Source organism: Siphateles boraxobius, unplaced genomic scaffold (assembly GCF_051911475.1).
Source record: "Siphateles boraxobius isolate OS27281-9 unplaced genomic scaffold, OSU_SipBor_1 7, whole genome shotgun sequence".
Taxonomy (NCBI): Eukaryota; Metazoa; Chordata; class Actinopteri; order Cypriniformes; family Leuciscidae; genus Siphateles; species Siphateles boraxobius.
In genome coordinates, this window is record NW_027509197.1 from 30,063,483 (window position 1) to 30,080,269 (window position 16,787).

At 39.2% G+C, this 16,787-nt stretch overlaps 1 protein-coding gene across 4 annotated transcripts; it reads left to right on the forward strand.

The window, feature by feature from the left end:
- The first annotated feature begins 614 nt into the window (after positions 1-614).
- mcm3ap (minichromosome maintenance complex component 3 associated protein) lies at positions 615-16,576 on the forward strand. Of its 4 annotated transcripts, none has more exons than XM_077215771.1 (31): positions 615-680; positions 960-2,457; positions 2,847-3,082; positions 3,193-3,274; positions 4,081-4,228; positions 4,314-4,516; positions 4,629-4,768; positions 4,900-5,097; positions 5,265-5,533; positions 6,694-6,856; positions 6,968-7,128; positions 7,257-7,480; positions 7,558-7,835; positions 7,928-8,028; positions 8,189-8,320; positions 8,426-8,530; positions 9,144-9,296; positions 9,407-9,604; positions 9,710-9,778; positions 9,868-10,002; positions 10,087-10,240; positions 11,061-11,325; positions 11,415-11,512; positions 11,864-12,254; positions 13,378-13,641; positions 13,729-13,858; positions 13,960-14,133; positions 14,225-14,372; positions 14,477-14,622; positions 15,464-15,611; positions 16,066-16,576. In XM_077215771.1, the coding sequence occupies exons 2-31, from the start codon at positions 1,062-1,064 to the stop codon at positions 16,231-16,233; spliced, it is 6,477 nt and encodes a 2,158-aa protein (XP_077071886.1). In that variant the 5' UTR covers positions 615-680; positions 960-1,061; the 3' UTR covers positions 16,234-16,576. The 4 variants fall into 4 exon arrangements, with proteins under 4 accessions (XP_077071886.1, XP_077071888.1, XP_077071885.1 ...); XM_077215773.1 differs by having other exon boundaries at positions 617-712; XM_077215770.1 differs by having other exon boundaries at positions 621-680; positions 10,084-10,240.
- Positions 16,577-16,787: the final 211 nt, after the last annotated feature.

Here is a 16,787-nt window from a genome sequence, read left to right on the forward strand (position 1 = left end):
GACACAGGGCGTGCATTCTTTTTCTAATAATTCAACGGTCCATCGTCAATTTTTCCTTACATTAAAAAAATACAATCTTAATATCAGATTTTGTTTTTTATGCATCCAGATAAAACTCAAAAATGGTCAAGAAATTGTTTCTTGAAAACTTATAAAATTGATTTTGATTTATCCAAATATAAAACCCTTTCATAACAATTGGAGTGAAAGAAAAGTTGTAAGTTCACATAACTTAATGAGGCTATGTTTTACAATGGTGTATTGCTGCTAAACCATGTAGTGTGGGATTCTATGTTTCAAAACGGGGTCAAGACATGCTTATTACAGCAAATTGTTGATTCCAAATTATGATAGCTAGCAATCCTAATAGCATTTCTGTATAATTTTTGACTAGGGACTTTGACTTGTTCTCAAAGGTAGGCCTAAAGTTGTGAAATAAAGTCTATTTCACATTTGTGCATATTTGGTGTCATGTTTTTTGTGGATTTCTATAAGATGTTCGTTATTTTTAGCCCATTCACATGTAATACTTATCCACTTCATCCAATGGTGTCATGCTCTTTCCTGCCTGTAGAGGCCGCAATCGCCTAAACTATCGTTGGAGCGAAAGCGACGCATCTGTTCACGAAGAAGAGAAGTAAACATCCTGTCCGAATGTGCGACGAGAACACAGCGCTAAAGTATTTGCAGATATTAATCCTTTTCGATTTGAGTGGGTTTCATTTATATATATATAACTAGTACTATGGCCATCTATAATGTAGATATATGAAATGCATACAAATATTATTAATACTTTGGTTAATTTTGTGAGTTTGCAAAGTTAAAACGTGCTCAGCCTTCAGTACTTAGAGAAAAACACACGGGTTTATTTTTCTTCTTTGAGTTCTTAACACGGTTTATATTTGGGTTTAAATCAACTAAGCCACAGGTAACTGTTTTCTCTCTTTGTTTTACAGGATTCAGAGTAACGTTACGTTGGTCATGACCAGCAGACGATTTGCTTAGGACCACATCAGGAACGTTAAATCTTAACAGTTGCTGTTCCTGCTTCATCCGTCATGAATCCAAACATCTTTGGTCAACCACAAACTGCGTTTCAGGCATCGAACAACACTAATCAGTCTGGAAACCTATTTCAGTCCTTTACCCAGCAGAACCCAGCACAGGGTGTTGGCTTTGGACAACCCTCAGCTTTTAGTCAGCCAGCTTTTGGCCAGTCAACACAACAGCCATCTGTCTTCGGCCAAACACCTACTTTTGGCCAGAGTGGTGGGTTATCTCAAGGATCGGTGCAGCCGTCATCATTCTCCTTTTTGGGAACAGCCCCAGCCCCAGCCTTTGGGCAGCCGAGTTTGGGTCAAGGCACGCTTGGATATGGACAACCACCGCCATCATATGCTCAAGCTACAGGACAGAATTCGATGTCTGCTTTTGATCAGAGCTCAGCTTTCGGTCAGCCTTCTGCGTTTGGTCTATCCTCAAGTGTCTCCCAATCGTCGACAAACTTCAGCAGCATTGTTACCAACCAGCCCAGTTTTGGTCAGCTTTCTGCCCTCTCTGTACCCACCGCAACATCCTCCTCAAGCTCCTCAATAGTGGGTAGGACTGATAATCCCCCTAGTGGGAACCAGTTTACTTTCAAGCCACCCAATGAATCTGTTTTCAAACCTATATTCAGCGTCAGCCCAGAACCTCCCAGTTCAAATCTGTCTTCAGCCTCTGAAACTATTGCATCATCCATGGCCGTAACTAGTACTATGGCCAATTCCTCTGGTGGTTCGTTGTTCTCATGCGTAAAGCCAAGCGCTCTGGGCTTCAGCTTCTCACAGCCCGCAGCAGCTCCTTCTGTCTTGCGTTCTAATGCAAATGTTTTACAAAAGGAGACGCTCACTGGTGGCAGCAGCATTCAGTTCACCTTCTCTCAACCTGCCAACCCTTCCAGCAGTAGTACGCCTGCTTCACAGCCCACGACTCCCTCCACCTTCAGCTTCACAGCGCAGACCCTTCAGCCACATTCAGATACCAAAGTACCTGCGTTTGGTGGTACTGGCATTGGATCCTTTGGATTTGGGGTCCCAAAAACTGAAGCCCCACAAAGAACGGAGGATAGAGCAGGAGATTTGCAGAGCAGTGGTGGAGAAACAGCTTTTGTGAGTTTCTGCACAAAACGTAAAGAGGAGACGGTAGACCCAAATCCAGCTAAAAGTGATAGTAGTGAAATTAGAGCAGAAGGCCCAAGACAACCTGCTAAACGACCACTGCTGAGAAGCCATGGCCCAGCTGCAGGGCTCTTTCGCTGTGCGATGTCTGAGCTACTGAGATCCAAATTCAGCCCAGTCAAGAGAGAAGATCATCCTCCAGAAAGACCAGATCCACCTGGTCAAGCTAGTGATGCAGCCACTACACCTCTGAGATCTCAGGCTCCAACAGTTTTGAAAAAAGCAGAGGAAATTTGTAAGATACATTTCTTTTCTTGTGATGTTTTTTTAAGGTTCACACGCTAACATAACAATTCTATATGAGTTGCTAATTATTTTCATATTATTATATATAGTCTGACAAAATAAAAAAGCACAAAACTTAAATTTAGACATCACAACAATATAATGTACAGTATGGAAATTTTATATTAATTTAGAGATTTCAATTTAAAAATATTTTTTACATTTTTATAATATAGATCATCTAAATGTAAAACAATTAAATATCCTATATCGTATGATGCTGATAAATAAAAAAAGGCTAATATGGTACCGATATAATGATGCATCCCTAATTTTTATACTAAACTGTTTTGAAATATTTTTTCTTGCTAACATTGTTGTGATCACTTGTCTTTGTAGCGCTCAAGCCTGAATCACAGACACACACTTCAGGTAGACGTGCTGCTCGTAAGGAGAGCACAGGCAGTTTGACTGGTCTCTCTCCTACCGATGCCACTGTTATACAGTGCAAAGGCATCCCACCCAAACTCAACAGGAAGGAGCTTGTCACAGAGCATTTTGGGCACTTTGGGAAAGTGCTTAAGGTGTATTGCAGGCCTCAGAAACATCTGGCCACTGTGCATTTCCATGATCATGTGAGCATGACTAGTTAAATACATGATACAGAATTCTCATTGACAGAAAAGTAGTTATATTTATTGAATGTGTTTGTGGTTTAATTAAGTGAACTCTTTCTTGCCTTCAGGCATCTGCAGCCAAAGCCAAAAAGAAAGGAAAGCTGTTCCAGAGGAATGAAATTCAGATATTTTGGCAAAGAAAGAAACCGAGTGAGTAACAGTACTATTTAGAAGTTTGTTTATTGTTTAATTAAATCAAATGAAAATTATAATTCATGAAATGTAAGGTTTATTGTGTAGGACTGTGAAATGAATCAAATTAAAATCAAAATTGTGGTTTGGCCTTGTGGGAATGTTTAAACTGGAAAATGTTGCTGAAGTGCAGTGTCAATGTCATCCACAAAATAACTGATTAAATTGAGTTTATTTTATCAATATAATCAAAGCAAGATGAAATGTTTTTTTATCTTAATTAAAACATAGTTGAAAATATGATGTAAAGAAATAACACTGCAAGATACATTAACTATGTACTAACAATTTTTTTTAAGAAACAAAATGTAGAAAGAAATTAAGAATTGATTCAAATATTCCCATCATAAACTTTTTGGGACTGCCTCGCTTGAGTTAAAAGCTAAACTGAAACGATCTGCTCTCAATCAAACTCATTTCAGCTCAAGTTTCACCTTTTTTTTGCTTACTACAAGTTTCAATACAAATCGCAGAAAATGAGGACATGATGCCTTTTTTTTTGCTGTGGACTGATGAGCGAATGAAAACCTGTCCTGTTGGTGACGTCAAACATGTCATCTGCTGTTTAAATGTCATTTTTATACCTTTAATGTGTTCTTTTAGCCTTTAATCTAAGCAGAAACAGTAATGTTAACTTTTCTTAAAATCGCAATTGCAATATAATTTTTTTACACAGAATTATGCCTAATATTTGCCTGTATTAAACAATGCTGTGAACTTTCTCATTCATACTGTTATGCTAATAAAGTGCTTGTCATTTACAGGTCCTGGTGAAAAAGCTGCTAGACCTTCAGAGCTCAAAGATTTGACGGTGGACTCAGAGTCTGGGGCTGATTTGTTGCAGTCCTCCCCTAGTCGCAAGCCTCTTCCCAGAGCACTGCCCATCAGCACCACTAGCTCTCTTACTAAAGGGTAATTTAAGACATGTAATATCAAACAATCCATTTGCATGATGGTTATTTGGCCTGATTATTGCTGTGTGTTTTTTCTGTTAAAGCTCTCCGATCAAAAAATCATCTGTTGCTAAAACACTCCAATTTGAAATTGAGGCGCCACTGGAGTTGGTCTCAGAGGAGCGGAGCGTAGAACGGCCTAATAATAACTTGCCCTCAGTACTGCAGCCTCTCATCGGTCAGGTGGCTGAAACAGCAGAGGAGCGATACCGTCTCCTGGAGCAGAGAGATAAGATTTTGCGGCAAGGTCTCTGATACCATATTGTACTGAACTTATTATAATATTATGTAATATAATATTAGATATATTGTTTAAGAATATAAATTATAGGGTAGTAATGGTCTTTTTGTCTCTTAAGCTCGGCCCAAAAGAACAGACCTGGATATGTCTAAAGTCTTTGTGGGAACATGCCCTGATATGTGCCCGGAGAAAGAACGGTATATGAGAGAAACCCGTAACCAGCTGAGCATCTTTGAGGTTGTTCCAGATACAGAAAAGGTTTGTGACAAAACAGTCCAATAATGATTTGAAATCCACATATTTATTGGAGTTCTTGGCTAAGGTTCAATATTATATCAAAATGCCTTTGCCATTGGTTAGCTTTGAGTTATTTGACTAAATCTGCTTAGGTGGATCATTTTGCTGCCATCAAAGAATATAGCAGGTCTTCGGCCGATCAGGAAGAACCTCTCTCTCATGAGCTTAGACCACTTCCTGTGCTAAGCATGACTATGGACTACTTGGTGACTCAGATTATGGACCATGGTGAGGGCAATTACCGGGACTGGTATGACTTTGTCTGGAACAGAACAAGAGGCATTCGAAAGGTGGGCATAACAACTTATACTCTTATTTCTACAGATGTTATTATTTAAAAATATTAAAACTGATTGACTTAAAATATTCAATGTGTGTCAATGTGAATTTTATGTCGCCATTGTGTTTTTTACAACTTAGCCTATTTTTTGTAATTATGACTGAACATCTTTTGTAGGACGTTACCCAGCAGCATCTATGTGATCCAGTAACCGTATTGCTCATTGAGAAATGCACCCGTTTCCACATTCACTGCGCCCATCACCTCTGCCAGGAACCCATGATGTCTTTTGATGCCAAGATCAACAATGAGAATATGACAAAATGCCTGCAGAGTCTGAAAGAGATGTATCAAGACTTAGCCACCAAGGAGGTGTACTGCTCCAATGAGGCAGAGTTCCGCCAATACAACGTGTTACTTAAGCTCAATGATGGAGATATTCTTCGGTAATGCGCCTCACCTTGCTAATTTTTGTTTTTTTGGCAGTAATGCTAATCATAAAACAATTTTGAATTTGGAATCAGCTCTTTTTAAGCAGTTAAGGCATCCCTGTTGCTCAAACAGTAGAGCATGGTGCTAACAGTACCAAGGTCATGGGTTTGAATTATGAACTGATCAAATGTACCCAAAGACTATATATAGAAATGATCCTATATCTAGAAAGATGGTGCACTTGTATTACTTTGATTGGGAGAAAGTGAAAAACAATATGGAGGAATAAGTCCCTCCTTCTAAATAAGAGCCAATTGCCGATTCGTAAAGTCATCGCATCACTGCAGCTGGCATTAGAAGCTCCGGTTCCCATAGAAACAGTCAGTGTTCTGAGACGCACGCTTAGGACTGGGTGTCCGCATTAGCTTTGTCCAGCCTGAAAAATGCAGTTTTTTTGTCATGAAAAGTGTTTAAAAACAAAATTTATGAGACAGTTGTTATTTCATTGCTGATTTCAAATATGAAATTTAATCGTAAGCTTGGCGAACAGTTTTGGAGAATTTGATGTTTCCCCATTCAAAGATATAGGAGCTGCACTTGCATGTCTAGAGGCCTGTCAAAGATGCCTGGCGAGTGAAATTAATTCTGAAAGGGACTTTGGTATACCTAAGGCCTGATTTCACAGACAGGGCTTAGATTAAGCCAGGAATAGGCTTTAGTTCAATAAGGACATTTAAGTAGCTTTTTATAAATGTGCCTTACAAAAAAACATTACTGGTGTGCATCTTGAGACAAAACAATGACACTAACATATTTTAAGATATGTCAGTGCAAGTTGCTTTCAGTTAAAATGTCTCAAACATGCATTTTAGTCTGGGACTAGGCTTAAGCCTGGTCTGTGAAACCAGGGATATATGTAATAAAAGTTACTTTGGACAAGCGCCTGTCAAATACGTAAATATATGTATTAGCCTTAATGTTTTGCCATATTTTTATATGATCAGAAAATAAATGAATTTGACCCTTAGTGAGCACATTGAAGAGGGAAATAATCTGGCTACCAATGACAGCACAGAATGGTTCTGATACAGATATTTGCTGAAGAGTACCAATCAGCAATTCCTTGCACTGATGGTATAAATAATACAAATGGATTTGCTTTGTGTCAATCCAGTGAGGTGCAGCAGTTTCGCAAAGAGGTACGTGAGTCTCCGGAGGTGGATTTTGCTGTGCAGGCCTTTGCAGCACTCAACAGCAATAACTTTGTCCGGTTCTTTAAACTTGTGAGTGCAGCTTCCTATTTGAGCAGCTGCATACTTCACAGATACTTCAATCAGGTAAATGCATCTTACCCAGAGGGTAGTTCAGTAGCCAGTTTTTATTAAGTACTTTGTCATTCATTACACTTTTAAGTTTCTTAAGAACTATATTTGTCTCTGTTTGTTTAGGTGAGAAGCAAGGCACTGAAAATCCTCAATGTGGCCTTTACTGTTGGGTCCCAGAGATCCACCATTTTCCCAATTGAGGACTTTGTCAGAATGCTCATGTTCCGCAATGCAACTGAAGCCGCAGACTTTATTCAACAGTATGGCCTTAATATCAATGATGGGTATGTCTTACTTATATTCTCTGTTGTCTTGTACAATGTTAGATGCTTTCTCAATGCAATAGTATCCAATGTCATTTTGGAGATGCAGAACTCTTGAAAATGAATGCCTTATTTTGTTTATCATCCAGCATGGTAGAACTTAGTCGGACAGCCTATCAGGAGCCTGATTTCTCCCTGCCGCAGAGCAAGTCTGTGGCTATTGAGAGGAAGAGAACTGTTCTGATTGGCGAGGTGGTGAACGGTGGACCGCTGCCCAACCCGCCTCAGCACAATCCCGTTTGCAGCTTTGACTCCAATAACAAGTACACTGGAGATCGTCTATCTTCAGAGTCTCCACCAGCTGCCCTGAAAGGTGTGAATGCACAGTTCTTACTTCATTAGGGAAAATTAGAATGTGCTTTTCTTTACAAGATATTTTTGTTTTTGCAGTTCATCCACAGAGGCAGGAGTTGAAGCCTGTGGTGGAGCCTGACTCCAGGCCTCAGGTGAAAACAAGGCTTCTGGTTGAACCACGGCTATTATTGGATGTCCCTGGCATGACCGAGCCTGTAAAACCTGACTATATGGAGGAAACCGGAGAGAAGTCCCAAACAGCAGAACCCACTCTGCCTGGGGTGACACAGATAGTTTTCCAACCCATATTAGCCCCACAGCCAGTCCGACCTCCATCTCCTCCACCCAAACCAGAGCCAGCCTACACAGATCAAGTGAGACACTTTTCAATCTTAACCACAAAGTGCAGCAGTCCTACATAGTGCTACATACATAAGCTCACTGATGATACAATTATCTCTGGCAGGATATCATGGCTGAGGTGGATGCGGTGCTTCATGAGGTAGTGGAGGCCGAAGTCTCTAATGTAACCCGTGCAGCTGCTGAATATGTGTCTGTAGCCCTCAGGTAATAACTCTTTCCTTTATTGAACTACAGGTTTAAAATTCTTGAGGGTGAAATTAAACTATTTTTCAGGCAGAAGATTTCAAATCCCTTCACCACAAAGTCTCTTTTTGTCCCAAAACAAACCCTTTTTTTTATGTATCTGCTCACATGTGTCCTGCAGTACAAGTGACAGTGAGCTGGAAACGGTTGTGAGTGAAGTCTTACATCAGCTGCTGAGGGAACTGTCCACATCAGAGATCAGAGCTGAGAAGGAGAGAATCGCAGAAGAGAAACGCAAGAAGGAAGAAGCCAGGTGTGTGAAAGACCCTCTACATTTTTGATTTAATACAATGCTTGTGTTTACGCTTGTGTTTTTGTGTTTAAGTTTCCTTGTCTGCTCATTTTTGTTTGATTTTAGGCAGAAGGAAGCCTTTCTTGAGCAGTTCAGTGGTGAGATGTGTCTTAAGATCAGCGACGAGGTGCTAACAGAGAGCATTAGAGCGACCGCTGAGGCTGAGATAAGGTATGTCATCCTACATAACCATCTCACACAGGTTTTCCTGGCTATTGTCTATCACCTTTGGCTTTTTCATGTTGTTGTCTCCTTAAAGGCATAGTTCAACCAAAAATATTATCTTCACTTACCCTTAAGTTTTTCCAAACATGCATGAGTGTATTTCTTCTGCTGAACACAAAAGAAGATATTTTAAAGAATTTTGGTAATCAAACAGTTGACGGTAGCTATTGACTTCCCTAGAAAAAAAATACAATTGAAGTCAATGGCTATCGGCAACCATCTGGTTACCGACATTCTTCAAAATATCTTTTGTTTTCAACAGAAGAAAGAAAGTCATACAGGTTTGGAGCAGGATGAGGGTGAGTAAATGGTGACAACATTTCATTTTTAGGTGAAATATCCCTTTAAGTTTAATCGTTTGTTGTATTCTTCATTTGTCTCCTTGGATAAAAGCATCTGCTTAATGAATAGATGCAACAAAACAAGTTATTATGATACATTATTTGACTGTGAAACATGACCTGGACATGTTCTTGACAGGTTTTAATGAACTTCAACAATAAACGTTTGCAAAACTGGTAATGCGGTAACTCTTAACTTGGTCATGCTTCTCTTCCAGGCTTGCTTTAGAGGTGAAAGCGGCTTGTATTGCTCGCTGCTCTGCAGAGGAATGCAACAGCATAGTAGAGGAGACGATGGCTGAAGAGGTGGCCGCGATGGCACAAGAGATCTTGAACGATGAGTTGAGGCGCGTCCGCAAGTTCATCAAGAGGTTTGAGGAGCTAATTTTTTCTCTTTATGTGTATAATTTATGTCTTGGAGGTGTGTTTTATCCCAATTATTTAGAAAGCTTTAAAGAACAGATGTGTGCATGTACTCTAGGTGGCGTGATGTGGTAGCCGTGCGTCGTCAGCTAAAGAGACAGATGCGTGGTTTCCCTGCAGCCCCTGGCTGTGTAGATCCACAGTTCAAACTGAAGGCCCTTGTCCCAAGTGCTCCTTCCAGCCCCTGTCAGGTCCTTTTGGCTCAGGGGATGGTCAACCTGGGCAACTCTGGGAACATGGCAGTTTCCTGCACAAGGTCTGTTATTGGTGATTTCAGTCTAGTTATTTTATTTTGCTTGGATTTGTTTGTTGTTTTAAATTCGTCTAATGATTGTTCCTGGTTCTGATTTTAATATTTTAGATTGCTGAAAATGAGACAAGAAGCAGTTCATCAAATGAAAGTGTCCTACTACTACAATCTCTTACTGAGGTAAGCATAGTGGGGATACAGTTTGGCATAGATGTGCAGGATGCAGATCTCTGTGATTGTCTGTATGCTTAATTGTCCTTCTTTGGCAGTGAGCGTGTATGGATGCCTCTTGATCTTCCCACCCTTGTGGCAGAAAGCACCCCTAATGCACCTGACAGAGTCTTCTGGAAAGCCACGCTTCTGTTGCCAAGCAGCTGCGATAGTGACATAAGCTTTGCCAGCAGGTAAAGAACAAAATGATGGGAACATTTCTTAAAACATGTGAAATTATAACTAATATATTTTGTTTTATGTATGTTTCCAAGCAGGATTCTGACAGACTGGCTTGAGGTTAAATTGGGTGGAGGAAATCAATCTGAAGATAGTGAGAAAAAACCAGAAGGGCAACTAAAAACGTTGTGCATCAGTCACAGCCTGACAAATATCAGGGGACAGACTCATGAAGTTCACATTTCTATAAAGGTGAGCCTCAGAAGAAATGAAAATTCTGTCATTATTTACTCAGTTACAGTGAGGTAATGAGGAGAAAATGGACCACAGGGGGTAAAAATTAAATATGAAATTGAGTGCTGCAGTGATGATCTATTTTTGTAGGCCATCCCGGAAGTTAGCATCACCCTTGTTTCCTTGTCAAAAACTCGGTAGGATTTTTCCATTGACTTTTGTATTATTACAGAAAATAAGCTCTGTAACCAACCAACAAAAATTTGTTTTTACATATAATGGTTATCAGGATAATCTTCATAAATTAACACAACTGAATTTTGAAGCACCACAGTCGAGTGACTTCGATATCCCCATCACTAAGCTTCCGATAGCTCTTTTGGTCCTTATATTAAAAAAAATTCCTGAAAGTTTGTTACCATAGTTTGCAAGACTGTGATTATAAACACAATGAGGCTGTAAAAACAGACTAGTTAGTAGATGAGTTTACCTGTTTGGCGTGATGATGTTTAATGTCCCTGAAAACCTCTGTAGTCAAAATTAGCCACTTGTTAGCAACTGCCTTTTTCAAGACAATTAAAAGCTTTAAAAAATCGCAAGGGCTATTACTGATACTGAATTGTATTTCTTAGAATAAAACGTGACCATTTTGAGTTCATGTGTTTCAGGCATTTGCCCAACAACCTATTGACGATGGAACTGAATGTAAAAAATTAAACAAAATGTTTTGACCTACAAAAATGTAATTTCTCCGGCTCACTGCGAAGCTCATTAGAATTGTACCCAGGGGTCCAAATGCCTCTGCATTTGCAGATGATTAACCGGTGTCTCTGTGCAGGCATGTCATGGCCCCCGAAGTGCGGAAGACCAGTGCCTGCTGGAGGAACAGAAGGAGCTCCATGGTACCAACGCTCTGCTGATGCTGCTTCCCCCTCTTAACAGTGCTGGACAGGGTGAGGAGGATGAGGATGTGACCCTGCTCTCTGCCCTTCTCCAGCTGAGGCAGGTGCAGCAGGCCAGCTGCTGGCACTCTCCTCTACCACTGGTTGTGGTGGTTACTGGCACCCAAGACAGTGGTATCAGCGATCAGGGTTTGGAAGAAGGCAAGTTTGTTAAAGAAAATACATTGTATAATAGACAAGGGCTGTTAAAGACTAAAGAACCTGATTATTTTATTGTCTCTCTTTCACAGCACTCATGTTGAATATGTTAGTGAAAGATGGCCTCATCTCTGAATACATCTTTGTCCATATTCCTGCAACCCTCACTGACCTGCAAGGCTCAGAGCAGGTTGGTCTGCAAAAAAACAAAAAACAAAAATTGAAGTAAATATAGTTAATTCTATTTGTGTTAAGGATGCGATCATATTAGTATCATAAACATCTCACTGAAGTGTTCTTTGCTCCTGTCTGTCACTTTTAACTTTCTCATTGACAGTTGTATGGGGTTATTATGTCCAGGTAACAATTGTCCTCGAAATTGGAAAATTACATTTTAAGTTAGAAAATTAAGCCCTTTATTAGGATGATTTATATTCCTATATTAAAACATCCTTAATTTGTGTTTAACCTCACTTAAGCATTTTTGAACTAAATATGAATGATGTACTTGCACATTCTTTTTATAACCATTCCACTTCAGATGAGTCTTGTTGTGAGGTGGCTTGCCGCCCGCTCTCCCGCTGGCCCAGCCCTCTGCTCTCAGAGCCTGCTGCAGTTTGTTGAGTTAGGCCTGTGCCGTGAGTTCCACTCCAGACTACAACGAGACAAGCAGGACAGGAAACATGCAGGTCTTCCGTCTCAGTGCCCAGAGCCTATTGTGGAACTCTGTAACAGTGTGCTGAGTTTTCTGGCCGGTGTGGTTTCGTCAGAGCACCTGTCCATTCTGTGCTGGCCACCTCCTGAATTCTCTCTCCCCGAGAACAGCGAGCTGATTCCTCATCAGGCCTGGAACTCTCCAGAACACCAGGACTGGCTGAGGAGAACCATCCTCAGTCGCCAACTTCCTGAGTGGGATCTGCCTCCCGTTAATGGTATGGGAAAATACTATGAAAAACAGGAAATCCAAATTCTAAGTTCAAAATCCATTTTTGTTTTGTTTTTAATGTTGTGTAAACTGAATCTACGCAGACAGAAAATGCATTTTATGTACAAATTGGCACATTTTTCATATCTTTTGCTAATGGGAGAATGCAATACCAGAAGCTTGCAAAGCTTTTAGTGGAAACCTTATATATTACAAACTTTTACCAGTAATGACTCTAATGCTCAAAATACAGTAAAAAACAGTACCATTGTAAAATACTATTACAATTTAAAATAACTGTTTTCTATTTTAATATATTTTAAAATATGGTAATTTATTCCTGTGATGGCTAAGCTGAATTTCCAGCATCCATTACTCCAGTCTTCAGTGTCACATGACCTTTAGAAATCATTCTAATATGTTGATTGTTGCTCAGTTATTATCAATTATTATTGTTGATCAATTATTTATGGTGGTTCTTATTAACAACATTGAAAACAGTTTTGTTGCGTAAAATTTTTTATGGAAACCGTGATATTTCTTTTCAGGATTCTTTGATGAATAGAGTTAAATGAATAGCATTTATTTTAAATAGAAATCTTGGTAACATTATAAATGTCTTTATTGGCACTTTTGAAACATGTAATGCACCCTTGCTGAATAAAAGTATTATTATTCTTTTCTTTCTTACCCCAATCTAGTAGTCATGGTTTGAACAAAAATGTTAAGCCACAAAACATTTTCAACATTGATAATAACAAGAAACATAATAAGAAATCTTTCTTTTTGTGACACTGAAGACTGGAGTAATGGCTGCTGAATATACAGCTTTGCCATTACAGTAATACATTTTAAAATATATATTACTTTGCAAAAATAAGTTATTTTAAATTGTAATATTTCACACTTGTGCTTTTTTTCTTTCAAGCTCTGCCTTGGTAAGCATAAGAGACTTTTAAAAAAAAACTTAATTATTTCAAGCTTTTGACTGATAGTGTATGTTGGCAGTAGGCACGCATAGAGTCCATTACATTTGAATAGAATTTGGATATTTGACCCTGAACTAACTGTAGATAAATGCTATGGATTTGTATGGTGGCATTAAAACAATCTCTTCCCTTACTACTCAGCTTCCTGGCCACATTTGTGCTCCTCTATAATCCAGTACGTAGCCCAGATCCCTTCCTCGCCCTTAAGCCAACCCATTCTAATGTCCCGCCTGGAGAACCTGCTAAGAAGAGTGAACTACCAATATTTTCATGTGAGCTGCGCAGATGGGGATGACTATGACAAGACTGGACCATCCTTTCAAGAAATTCCCTGGGACGATATCATATGCCTGTGTGTAGAGCATCGTATGAAGGACTGGAGTTTAGAGCCTCTTGTGGCAAAAGGTGAGAATAACAGATTGGTAACAGAATGGAAATGATGCACTTTTTCCATTGTTATTAAAATGTATGTTTTATCTGTTTTAATCACAGATGCACTCACAGATGATGGTGAGATTTATGTATATTTTAACAAAGACAGCCTGAAGAGTTTCCAGCCCCCTGACAGTTGGATAGAGGCTGTGAAACAGACATACCAGGAGAAACAGCATGCCTCAGAAGTGTAACTATCACTCTTTTACATATTTATTATTCAAGGTATAATCGTATAGTATAGCAGCCTTACAAACAACAAAAGATTCAAGCACAATTTTTTACTTATAGGTCTAATATCAGGCCCACCACAGCAGCCAGACATTTCCCCAAGCAGAAGCTGTTTCAGAGTCACATAGACATAGAGGAATGGCCTTCTGTTCATGATACTGCAAAAATTCCCATAGCACAACGCTTTGAACAGATTCTCTCTTCCATACGCAATATAAATGCTGAGGGCCAGAGGTAAGCTTTAACAAATTTAATATAACAGTTAACTCTTGCCTTTTTTTGCTCGGTTCTGCTGCTGTAACCGTTCCTTAACATGTATCTGTAGGATTGGAGAGCAGATACAGCGCCGAATTGAATCGGATCATTTGCACCCTTCATCTTTTCCTCTTGCCCTGACCTCCACCAATCTTTCTATGCCTCTGATCATGACCCCGTCTCGAAAGCGTCCTGCTGCTGGTACTGTCCATACACAGGTAGAGTTATACAGTACCAGAGCCTTCGTCACAACTGGAGTTAATATTTTAAAAAGTTATGATCACTATGAATGCGTTAAATCTCTATTTTTGTGTTTTTAAAGGAAACTTTTGACCTGGTTGAGAAAATATCATCTCCTAGCAAAATGAACAGACTTTGCTTTGCTCCAGACAGCACACAGACTCCCATAATGGAGCGACTTCAACATACTCTCTCATCCGTTCAAAAGATGAATGCTGAGGGCCAGAGGTTAGGTTCAATATTTTTTTTACCAATGCAATAAACAGAGTTTTACACAGAATTTAGAAGATGCCCCTATTATTCTTTTTTGGATTTTAGTTTAAAGATCAAAGTGCATGACAAATAGAGTTAATCTCTCCCAAAAGAAAGAACCAATTCTGAATTGCCTGAAACGAGTCGTCAGTAATTTCCGTCTTACTTCCTGCACGAACTTTGAAACAAATTTACATAACACCAGCCTATGGTCTCCATTGGCTGCCTGCGAACACCGTCTACTTTGACCCGTACTACTTTGTAGGGTAGGCCTGAAGGATTGTCATTTGTACGGTTGTCAATATGTTGAAAAGACAAAGAATAAGGACTCATGTCCATATTGATATGATAAAAACAATGCCAAGGTTACTGTTCGAATCACTGTGTTTACAAGTCCTGAGGAAGCCTCCGGATCTGAAATTCAGAGATTGGAATGGGCGTTTCATTTCTGACACACGCTGTAAGCTGTAGAGTGTAGACCTATCACAACAGACTGGGTCATCTGACTAATCAGAGCAAAGTAGGCTCATGGAAGGGAGGGGTTTAGTGAGACCGGATCCTTGATCGAAGCGTTTCATACACTGTGAGAAAAGAGGTGGTGATGCAGTGTATGTTAAACAAATTGGTGTTTACATCCAAGTTAACCTATTGTAAGAGACCTCTAAATCTAAATTAGGAACCTTATCATAGTAGTGGCCATTTAAATGAGTGTTTGTACCTTATTCCCCATCCATCTTTTAAATCGTCCTCTTAAACATGCATTATGGGATTTTGTGTATGTTTGTTTTAGTTAATTTTCTTTTACTTCTATATCTAGAATTGGAGAGCAGATTCGGCGTCGGATTGAGGCGGATCCTTTTTCCTCTGCCTCTTTTCCTCTCTTCCTCCCCTCCACCCTCCTCTCTGCACCTCCTCTAGTCATGAACTCCTCTAGGAAGCGCCCTGCTTCTACCATCCACATACAGGTACAGTATTCCAGTATAACTAGTGCTAATATGAGAGTAGTTACAATGACAAGTAAACTGTTGGGAATTGCGTTTATTACAAGTATAAAGAGAGAGTGTTGAATAAAACTAACATCATTGTGAATGATACGAGGCATCCTTTTGAATTACTGCAATCTGGCCAACGTTATTGTTCCCCAATGCATTAAAAACAGGTCCAAACTATCTTTTATCCCCCAAGCAATTACATTTTTTCATTCTTTTTCTTGTGTTAATTGATGATCAGCTGGTCTGGTTATTCTAAATTAGATTTATTTGCTTTAAATTATTGTTAATATATGCCTACTTTCATTGTTAAATATCTGTGTGAGTATGCTGCAAACTTGTTTTCCCAACGGGGACAAATAAACTGACTACTACTAATATGAAATTGAAATGTATCTTTCATTAAAATGTATTTGTTTGTTACTTGAAGGCAGTGGTTGATTCTGTTGAGAAGACTGAATCTCCTGGTGGACAAAGCAGACCAGTATCTTTATTCCAGCGTTTGCAGGACTTGAAAAGAGAGTTGTCAAGTCAGCAAGAGGAGGAACGTATGTGTGGCCTCAAGTTGAAGTGTCTATTAGACATCGTAGAGAATTGATGTTTCAGTATAACAGCAACTGTTCAATGCCATTTCCATTCTTTGCAATTTGAATGAAAATGTATTTTATTGGCTGGGTATTAGTCTTAGCTGTTTTGTTTTTGATGTTTTCATTTTATATGTTTGATTAAATACATTTGCTTAATGTGCCTCATCCATTAAGTATAATTAGATCTTAGTGTGTATTTCCATGTACTTAAACATTAATTTAGAATTTGTACATTTGTCTTCAGACATACTTTCCCAGTTTCTTATTGAGGGAGTTCAGTGTGTTTTGTTTATTTCAATAATTCTGTTGTATTTTAATGTATATTTTTGACAACCATAAAATGTTTTTATCAAACTTCTGCCCATTTCATTCAAATTCTTTTCCAAATATGCTGAGAAACACTGTATAACATACAGTAGATAATGTTTTTTCAAATACCTGGTTATTACATGAGGGATTTAATTATTCATGACACTCCAAACGTGGTTGGTGTAAACTGGAAATTCACGCCCATTTTCCTATTTTTCTAACTGCTGATTGGAGGAGCTGTCCTCTGGCCATGTCT

Excerpts from the sequence above, each read along its gene's own strand:
- mcm3ap (XM_077215770.1), top strand. The coding sequence starts at position 1,062 with ATGAATCCAAACATCTTTGGTCAACCACAAACTGCGTTTCAGGCATCG. Across the intron at positions 9,779-9,867 it reads TACTACAATCTCTTACTGAG|TGAGCGTGTATGGATGCCTC; the intron begins GTAAGCATAGTG and ends CTTCTTTGGCAG. Across the intron at positions 11,513-11,863 it reads ACCTGCAAGGCTCAGAGCAG|ATGAGTCTTGTTGTGAGGTG; the intron begins GTTGGTCTGCAA and ends ATTCCACTTCAG.